The sequence below is a fragment of the Penaeus chinensis genome, chromosome 8 (genome assembly GCF_019202785.1).
Source record: "Penaeus chinensis breed Huanghai No. 1 chromosome 8, ASM1920278v2, whole genome shotgun sequence".
Taxonomy (NCBI): Eukaryota; Metazoa; Arthropoda; class Malacostraca; order Decapoda; family Penaeidae; genus Penaeus; species Penaeus chinensis.
The window spans coordinates 41,322,794-41,333,603 of record NC_061826.1 but is presented as its reverse complement, the minus strand read 5'-3'; the positions used below and the strand labels follow the sequence as shown (position 1 = coordinate 41,333,603).

At 42.4% G+C, this 10,810-nt stretch overlaps 1 protein-coding gene across 2 annotated transcripts in view; it reads left to right on the top strand.

Annotated features, from left to right (window-relative positions):
- The window catches only part of LOC125027942, a 2,635-nt gene extending 1,845 nt beyond the window's left edge, over positions 1 to 790 (top strand). For both annotated transcript variants that reach the window (XR_007115071.1, XM_047617118.1), the window contains one exon: positions 13 to 790. Coding sequence is in view for 1 of the 2 variants with exons in the window: in XM_047617118.1 (XP_047473074.1) it covers positions 13 to 165 (153 nt within the window). In the remaining variant the exon portion in view is untranslated. The remainder of the gene's footprint in view (positions 1 to 12) is intronic.
- The last annotated feature ends 10,020 nt before the right edge of the window (positions 791 to 10,810 follow it).

Here is a 10,810-nt window from a genome sequence, read left to right as displayed (position 1 = left end):
CATTTATCACAGGAAAAAGAAGATGTATCTTTTAATATGAAAACTACGAGAGAGCAAATTATCCTCCAAAAAGACATATGCTTAAGAACACAGATTGTGTCGCCTCGCCCTAGTGCAGCCACGGGTCTTGGGTACCAATTACAGTATCCTGCGGCCATGGTCTAATCCCAGAGGCCGGCAAACAAGAAGAGGCAATACGCTGATGTGTGTGTGTGTGTGTTAGTTATTCGGTACTGGATTGGAAAAGAAAATTAAGTTAGAAAAAACAACAATAGTATTATCAGTATCGTGATCACGTGTCTTTTTTTTGCGAGAAAAACAAGTTACAAAAAAGTGAAAATAGTAATCTTACCATAATTTTTAAAAGAAAACTAAGTTAGAAACAATCGATAAATGAAATTGATAATAGCATTAGTATCATAATAATCATTATCATTTATATTTTTTACAAGAAAAGCAAGTTGAAAAAATAATAAATGAAAATAATAACGGTATCAGTAGCACTAGATAAGCATAGATTGCGTCGTTAACAAAACCATTCTACTTTTTTTGAAAATGAGTTCTTGTCCAATTGTTCTTAAGGACATCAGGAGTTTGTACAGATAAATTATTAACTGATTTATGTTAAATCGTTAAATCATTGTATTTAGTTGGTATTTACAACTACATTATCTTTGTTTAATGTTAACTAGCGTTGTTGTATTGTTATGTTTTTTGTACTTCAGTCGGTGTCTATTTAGCACTGATTTTACATTGTGAAAAAAAATAAAGGAATTATTTTTATACTGTATATACAGTATTTATAATTTCCCCTTTGATTCAAAATGGAACAAAGTTCAGTAATGTAACTTTAAAAAATAAGAATTATTACAAATATTTAAATACATCTATCCATCTATTAAATTTCTGTAAGAATCGACTCCTCTGCACTGTTAGGTTATATTCCCTAATGAATTATACTTCAGTATCATTGTATAAACGTTCGATCACTTATTTCGCTTTTGTTATAACTAACCTTATTCCGTAATAGTAACTGCTGTATGACCATTAGTTTCACAGTATTTCTGAAAAAGGTTCTTAATTGTAATCAACCCCTCCCCCCCCCCCCCACCAACTGCTCCAAAAAGTTTGTTTATATAAAATTCGTTTGCTTGCCTCATCTAGTTGTCAAGTTTGATTTTCTTCTCATGATAATTTACACTGGATTTTTAAATTACCCTTAATATTCTATTGTGTTTTGTGTGTTTACTTTGTTCCAAGCAACTACAATTCGTGAAACATACGATGATGTTTTCTGCATTAAAGGTAAATCCATGTAAGGTAGATTTTGAAATCCACACTGGAGAGATTTGATTTCACTTTGGATTTCGCTTCGCCTCAGGAGAACCGCTACAGATTTATGTGGTATACAGCCATATTATCAAAAACGAAAACGGGCTCAGTTTAAACACCCACGTCCTTTTGCGTATTATTAAGAATTTCTTTTAGTCCCTCGGGTTTGTAAATCTCCTTAATGATATTTAAAAAGTAGGGATAAGAGCAGAGTGTCTAACCAGTGTGGTGCAGCGTTATCGATCACGTCTAGCAATCTTGCTGACCCTCGTTCAAATCCCTCGCCGCCAGTGGCTAGTAAGTCCGGCCATTCCTTGCACACAGGGGGGAATTTAGAAGTAAATAAAACAGACATCCTGCCACACCAAGAATATCCATTGCAAGAAAAGGAATAAAACAAAATTATTCTTAAATAAAACCAAGACTTTTTATTCGGTTTCTAATTGATTTAGTTATCCTTACAATGTGTGAAAGTATGCTTTCTCAGACCAAAAGCCCTGTAAGGTTATGTGTTAGAAAAACCCAAAAGAGGCCACCCGTGCGGCGGGAGGCTTCGGGGCCAAGTAAAATAAGGGGGCCTCGTTCGTTCCTCGAAAAAGGGGGGTGAGGGGACCGAGCTGAAGGCTCAGAACCCACACAACCTCACAAGCTAATTATCCCCGGAGATGCAGGCTTACCAGAAGCGTTGCCAATACGAAGATCCATGATAAAAATACAAAATCTAAAATAAACAAAAAGAACCGTGCAGAAGGCTCCAAAGTAAAACAAATTAATACGTAAAAGACAATTGCCAGAAGGGCTTAAGAATGAATAAAAATACACCAGAGGGGCTTAAGAACGAATAAAAATACGCCAGAAGAACTTAAGAAAACCTGAAAGCATGCCAGAAGGGCTTAAAAACAATAAAAAGAACTAACATCTAAGATAAAATAAGTAAAGGTTAAATGAGGGAAAAAGTAAAAGCTCAAGTAAAAGGTATGAATATGAATAAAAGTAATTAGGAAAAGGACAAGATAAAAGCAAGTAAAATTCAGAGAAAGTAAAAAGTAAAAGTTAAAGAAGCACACATGGTTCACAGTATATGTAAAATAATATAATAGCACGTCCAGCATAAATACACCTGGGCAAGTAAAAGGGGCAGTACAACCTTGTTTCGGCATCCACGGTGTAAAATCCAGACAGGTAAATCCAAAGGGTAGTCAAAGCACAATCAGAGTATCCACTTCGTTTATTTAACATGAACATTAACCCCCGCGGATGTCAGTGTAGCACACAAATATAATAAAACAATAAATAAGAATTGTTTTAATAAAAGAAAATATACAAAAGATAAAACCAATCACAAAAACAATAAAACGTTAATAAGAAATAATAAAAAAATTATAATTATGGCAAAAAAATACGTAAAAGAATCTGCTGCGATTCATTATTAAAAATCTTAAAAGAAGTAACTTTATCTCGCCGTAAAAGATAAATTAAAAAAATGAAGAAGTAAAAAAGAAACAAAAAATAAAACGGAGTTTAAAATACAAGAGATAAGAAAATAAAAACGTGAAAAAGAATAAGCAGTCGCAGCAGATGTGGATCTTTGTAATCTATGCACGGATAACGAAGGATCTAAAAGTTTATTTAAAAATTTGCAAAAAGGGTGTAAATAAGAGTAAAATACATGTAAAAAGAAGAGCCAGCGTGGTACAGAAATAAGCGTAAAAATGAGGCTGGCAGAGGGAAGTGGTCCGGCTGTGCTCGACTCGCCCCGTGGATTTCGGCAGGATGCTGGGTAGGATAGGGATAGCATGGGAGCAGGAGAGGATAGGATTGAAGGTAGAAGGTAGGACAAACGGGAGAAAGGAATGGAAAAGGGGGAAATTAGCGTAGAAGCAGAAGGAAGTGAAAAAAGCGAAGGAACAAGAAGAGGGTGCATATAAGAGGGGTACGAGAGGAAATGTGGCAGGATACAGGGCAGGATAGGGAAAGGAGAACAAGCAAGGAAAACGAGAAGAGGGAGAAGCTACCGTGGGAGTAGAGAGAGAAGAGAAAAAGCGAGGGGACAGGAAGAGGGGAGGGGGAGGAGGTTGAAAACCTCACAGCCCGAAAATGCACTTATTAGATGTTTTGATAATTAATTAATGTTTACGGAAATGCGCTACAATTCAGTGCATTAAATCAAGCATATCAATTCTTTTTAGAAATGAAAGTCTCAGTGAAGAGACTTCCCGAAATCTATTGTACATGTACGTTATGTGTGTGTAAATATATATATATATATATATATATATATATACATATATGTATATATATATGTATCTGTACATATTTATGTATATGTACGTATATATATGTATATGTACATATATATGTATGTATATATGTATATATGCGTATATATTATTTATATTACATATATATGTGTATATATATATGTACATATATATACATATATATATATATATATGTACATATATATACATATATATACACACACACACACACACACACACACACACACACACACACACACACACACACACACACACACACACACGCATATATATATACACATACATACATACATACATACACATGTATATATATATATATATATATATATATATATATATATATATATAACATATTTCTATATCAAGAAATATCTCATCTATCAACGCTCTTGGTCCCAAGGCACCCAATCACCTCCAAGCGACAATTGCAACTGGGCTTGGCGGAAACCTCCGACCCATCGATGAGAGGCCTTTACCCGTTACCACTATACTGGCCCGGAGGCTTGACGACTGATGGGGTGCAACTTATGTGTTGAAGCAACTTTGACCTTGCTTCCGTAGCGCAACGAAGCGCACGATTCTAACGGGACGCGATACTTGTCTTCTTCGTGTGGCGCACAAACGCTGCGGTCCCGAGAAGTAGTACGTTTGGATAATGAAGAATGTCAAGGAAGATTTTTTAGTGTGGCTTCTGCCAAACGAACTTTTATAATGAACGCAATGCCACTAGGGACGTCTTGTCTTATATCATACAACATTTGAATCTAATTTTAAGCTGTCAAATTTGATGAATTACGAGAACATGATTCCTGATTCGTAAGCTTGGCTACTGGACTAATAACGGAAAATATGCTATGTAAAGATAACCATAAATATTTATTTCATGGTTTCCTTAAATATACAATATGTATATACTGGATGCACATTTTAAAAGGAAGTGTTTTGGAGCAGTATCAGAAACAAAAATGTAGATTACAACCCTGTAATTCAATGATAATGGATAAGGTAATACATTGAGGCAATCAGTAGAGAAAAAAAGGGGTTGGCTAGACAAGTACCGTTCTCGCCCAAATAAAACGCTGAACCAGACTTCACTAGAATGCACTGCTTCACATCAGGAAACGCCTGTGCACTTTAAGGCGAATGGAATAAAGTTAACCTTACATAATGATGCTGAGTGTTAAAAATAAGAAAAAAAGAAAAGAAAAAAGAAAGATAGATAGAAAGAAAGAAGAGATAAACATATAATAATAATAATAATAATGATAATGATAATATAATAAAAAACGGGCCATGGCCTGTTTGGTTGTCTCCCATCCTTCTCCCTCCCTCCTTTCTTCTCACTCTCTCTTTCTCTCTCCTTCTCCCTCCCTATATTTATCTCTCTCTTCTTCTGCCTCCCCCCTTCTTCTCTTTCTTTCTCTCCTTTTCCCTCCATCCCTTCCTCTCTCTTACTCCTCCCTCCCTTCATTCCTCTCTCTCTCCCTCTATTTCTTTCTTTTTCTCTCTCTGCTCCCTCCCTTTCTCTCTCTCCTTCTTCTCTCTCTTTCTCTCCTTTTCCCTCCATCCCTTCCTCTCTCCTACTCCTCCCTCCCTTCATTCCTCTCTCTCTCCCTCTATTTCTTTCTTTCTCTCTCTCTGCTCCCTCCCTTCCTCTCTCTCTCTCTTTCTCCTTCTCCCTCCCTCCCTTCCTTTCTTCTCTTCTCTCTCTTTCATTCTTGCTGTCCCCCTCGCTCTCTTTCCCTCCTTCCTTTCTCTCACTCTCTCCTTCTCCCTCCCTCCACTCCTCTCTCTCTTTCTCTCTCACTCTCCCCCCCCCTCCCCATCTTTTCTCTCTCTCTCTCTCTTCCTTCCTTCATCTCTCTCTTCTGTAAATGTATCTCCCAAGACAAATTTTCACCATTTCGAAATTATCTTCAAGTAAGTTGATCACATTGCTGTTACTAAGTAATAGTAATATAGTACCACAAACTGAAATTTATGAATGAAATGATGTAAAAATAACATCAAAACATCCAGTTTCGGACCGCCGAATTAGACCACTATTATCATATTCATATAATTTTGTATTCATAAGATTCTGCAGTTGAGTCACTATGACGGTATTATGCATGTATTCCTTGCCTCTCGCCCTGATTGCAAAAAATGGCAGGGTAGCAACTAGCAAAAATAACAGCGACAATAGTAGTTAAGATGATAATAGTGAATGACAATGCTGGTGGTGATTGCTTGTGTGGTAATGAGAGTGATAGTAATAATGCCAGTAATTATAATATTTATGATTTATTAGTGATGGTTGTAGTGTACGGCTGCGCACTCGCCGACTCTAAGGTCGATCTCGCCTGGACAGACATCGTCCTCGGGCGCCGAGTGGTTGAGGCCACATGCCTGCCTCCTCTACCACGGAACAAAGGACGTGGGGAACTCTACGATGCTGCCATTGACTGGGATGAAACGTCCCGGGCTCCGCTTCCACCGACGATGCAGGCGCACTCGCTGTGCACCCGCACGAGGCTGGTGCTTCACCCGCCATTTACGCCTCGCCCACGTGATTCTAGTGCGACTTCATAAGCCGTGACCAAAGCCATACGAGCCGCCAAATACAGTGTTAAGAACTAATGTGAATATGGTTATAAAAATAACCAAAGAACGTATTTTCAACCAAGTCTCGTTACTTGAATGGCGTTGAAGTCTCCGAGAAAAAATAGAGATTTATTTATTTTCTAAGTCCAATACCGTAGAGAGTTACAGCCCGAAATGCACAATTTTCACGCAAATTGTACATTAACAGTTCTCCTATGTATTCTTTCCTTTATTATTATTTGTTTAATATTCTATCTCTTTGGCGACGCTTCCAAAGTGTCAATATAACCCCTGAAGAGAGTAATGGTTATTACATATTTTGGGTGTTTGTTTTTCTCCCCCTCTCTCTTTTCATGGTAGTTCGGGTCCTTTGGGTTGTTTGGACTACCGAACTATCGGGTTGGTCTTCCGAAGCTTTGCCTATTTTCTTCTTTTCGCGCCATGCTTATGGGGAAGACAGTTCGGTCCTGACTTCTATGCTGGACAGTGGTTCCGCTCCCGGTATTGTGCTCGCTTTGGATTTACCTTGCTGTGGATTTGCCTCGCTTCACGCCAGAATTAACGAATCCGTGATTTGTTTTGCAAGATAAGTATTCTTATGGTTGTGTGTGGAAGACACCTGGTCTCTGTTGGACTTTGGCGTGTGTCATGCTGCATTACTACTTGCAGGGTGCACTCTCTTCCACAGAAACCCAAAGCAGCCCTTTGATCACAAATTATCAGAGCATAAAAGGACCACTCACTTAGAAGGAACACTGCTTGAGGATCCGTACCTCCTGTGTGCCATTTCCTATTTTTAAGCTAAGTTATTACTTAGTTGTTTTTTTTTGTTGTTGTTGTTTTTACGATTGGTTGTTTCTTTGTTCCTTTTTCCTTTTCCCCAGCTTGAGGATCCGTACCTCCTGGGAGAATCTTCCACATTCTCGCCCGTATTTTAAGGGCCGTTTCCGCTTATCTTTGCCGATCTTTTGTTTATTGTTTTTACTTTGCCTTGGTCGATTCCTGCCTGACCTTGTGGGTGTTCAGGCAGTCTTCGTGATATGACCTTTTGGTGTTTTATTGTTTTACTTGGCTTCCGCCGCTAAGTAAATTTCTTTGTACAAGTTTTTATCTCGTTAACTACACAAGTGTTTTTATTCAGAGTTCCTCAGCACTATATATATATTTTTTTGTTTGTTTGTTAATCTCCATTCTGGGTTGGAGATTAATTTGTTTAAATTAGTGTTTGGTGTATTTGTTTGTGCTTATACTCTGTCTAAAAATACTTATAGAGTTGGGACGCCAACTTAGGGGTAAATGTTCGTGAGTTATTTTTTTTAACATCTGGTGTTGATTTCCACGTACATCACCCCCGCTGTGATTAAATTGGTGATGTACGCAACTATCAATTTCTCATGACTGAATCATTTGTAGACCTCCCTAATGAGTGTAAACCGCTAAATAAACATCATACCGTCATAGAACTTTCACTCAGTCCCAGTCAGGAAAACAAACGACATCTGTGTTAAGTTCTGGTTTTGACTAAAGCTGAATGCTTAACGTTCTTGGACTTGGGTCTCCTAAACAGCACATTGCTGGTTACTCTATCTCGCAACCCTGAAAGGCTGTAAAAAGGCTAGATGAATTAGAGTATATTAAGCTGATATTCTAGAATAGATCATAACTTTGCTACACCTGGGTTCCCACTTCCAGCAGGTGGATGCTCAATCCGAAGGGAAGAGGAAGAATTCTATGATCTTGCTTTTTCTTTCATACACGTCCACGCAGACGCTCAGCCTACGCTATCTCCCTTTTCACATTTACACACTTACACATCCAACATTCAGCACACACATTCTGTATTTTCCTTCCACCCTCTTCTCATACAACATTCACACCCCCATACACAACACACACGGTTCCCGAACCTACTAATCGGGTGGTGGCAGCGTGACGTAGGCCTGGAACCTTACATCTGTTCACTGCAGACGAATCTTTTCCTGAATAGTTTTAGTCTTATTCTCGGTCGAGCCCGAACTCAACCAGATACATAAAAATCTACTTGGTCTACGCCCCGCTACAACTGTCTTTTTGGTAGGCAGCGGTGGGATAGAACAGTGTTTTTTATTATAAAGTGCCTGGTCAAGCCTTTGTGCAATCCATCGCAAGCCAAGTAACAGGTTGCAGAGTAAGTGCTGGTACGCAAAATGCCACGTACGCGCAATAGCGCCCTAGGAGAACCCACTAATGAGTCCTCGGGTTCCTCTGGAAACACCCTCCTTGAGGTCCCCGACTTTCCTCGAGCAGATAACGCTCAAACCCGTGACCACTTCTCGCTCTCGATGTACGAGGAACTGGTGGATAAATTTGAGCGGCTTAATTCTCGGTTCGGTATCCTGGAAGGGCAGTACGCCAATATCGTGCGATTACTGGAGCCCAGGACATCCGAACCTCCCTCTCACGCTCGACCACCAGCTGCGGCCTCTGCATCGCAGGCGGAAGCGGGGGTGCATACGATCACGACTGACCACTCGTCTCAGCGAGTTCCCGTCAACCCACGTCCGCTGGACCAGGGCATAACCCTACGCGACCCGATCCCGCCTTACAGGGCGGAGGTCCCAGCCAGCCAGCCTCTTCGGAGGAATCAGGAGTTGGAAACCTGGTTGCGACACGTTGAGCAGGCCCATCCTTACGGGACGGATGAGGCTCTGATCCGCGCCGCCCGTGCTAGCTGCAGGGGGACGGCGGACATCGTCATTAACTCCCCAGTTTTCGACGGGATTGGGACCTGGGACGAGTTTAAGGAGAACCTTCGGCAACGTCTCCGGGGGACGTGCTCGTCAATGGAGTATCTACGGCATTTGGGGTCGTACGTACTTGATGACACTTCCCCTAGGGACTTTTATCTCGCGGTCGAAACCATGGTTTACCAAGGTATGCGGGATTATCCTGGGGAACTCGGACCAGCTGAACCTCTGATGCGGAGAACTTTTCTCCAGGGACTCCCACCCTGGCTGCGGGAAAAGATCCTGCTGGTAGAGGATCAGCCGCTTTACCGAGTGGTCGAAGCAGCCCAAAAAGTCTGGTACCATCGCCACTATGCTGGGAGGGTAGAGAAACCCTTGGTCAGTTTTTCGAGCGAGTCAGGGCCTAAACCTCGCTCCTCTACTCCTCGGGAGGGTCGATCTCCGGCAGCTTCTCCTCCGGTGGATCCCCTGGCCGACTTACCGGTACGCACTCGAGAACCCCGACGCTGGTGTCCCCTCCATCAGGTGACTACGCATGATGCTTCCGAGTGTCGTGCGGTGCGGGAGGGTAATCAGTGCACCCGGTGTGGCCGCCGAGGGCATGTGGCTGGACGGTGCTTTTTTCGTACAGAACAGCGTAGCACACCGCCCGACAGAACACAACAACCACAACCACAACGAACCAGAGATAGTGATGATGGTGGACGCCGAAGGGAACGACAGTTCCACGGAACCGGAGCTCCCCGAGGAACAGATTCAGGCGGGACAGCCGCTGTTGAATTGTGTGGTTGCTGGGACTAAGGTCCTGGCTTTTCTTGATTCAGGAAGTGAGGCAACGGTGGTGAAGGAATCCTGTTTCAGGAGGATTTCCAACGCCCCGCTCTCACCTCACCCGCGTGGTCTCAAGGGGGCATCTGGGGCCGCGTTGGACATCAAGGGCAGGGCAACCCTTGAGTTTAATTTTTCCCGAGCCTGTAAGTGCCGGCACTCGGTGGTCGTGGTGGACGACGACACCAGGTTTCCAGCCGAGGTGCTTATAGGTGTAGATTTGCTACGAAGATTTAATTTTAAGTTGAATCTCTCCCCTGCTCCAGGGGCTAGTTTTGCCACCTTCAATGGGGCCCGACTCGGTGTTTCATTTTCGGGTGCCGGGTCCCTCGGTATCCTGACATACCACGAACCAGGGACCGTAATACGTTGCTGTAGTACGGGCGACGGGGACCGAGAAGGTGCAGTGAGATGCGTGCGGAGAGTCACTTGTCCTCCTCGGACAGGGCGATTCGTGCGATGTTTTATAAACGGCGGGAAGGACGGACTGGCTTGTGTTGAGAGCGACACTGCTAAGATTCTGGTACCTCGTTCGTTGGTGGACCTCTCCCTACCGGAGGTTGACGTTTGGGTCGTCAATGATCAGGGAGCTCCGATTGAGATCGAGCAAGGATTCGTCCTCGGCTATGCGGCGATCGTGGAGGAGGTTTCACCTAATCGTCTTGAATACGACGCGGAATCTAGGGACCAGGATTCCGGCGTCAACATGGAAGATGTGGGCTTATGCTTCGGGGATAGTCGGGGAGCTTTGGGCATGGCTTCCCCGACTCCTATCGATGATGGAAACGAACCGGGTGTTCTGATGGCGGGCTTTGAGGACCGGTTCGATTTCACATATGGACTTAATGACTTTGGCTACAACACGGATGGCGGCAGCTTATATGAGCCATGGGACCCTGGGTCTGACTGGGACGAGTAGAGGGCAAGCCACTCTTCCTTAGCTTCCGCTCGCCATTATCTTCCTTCTTTCAGAGCCCCAGCGGAATGCATGATGTCCCGTGTCAATTACCAGTCTTTCCCATAACACAACCCTTTATGGCTTGGATCCTAACACGCTTG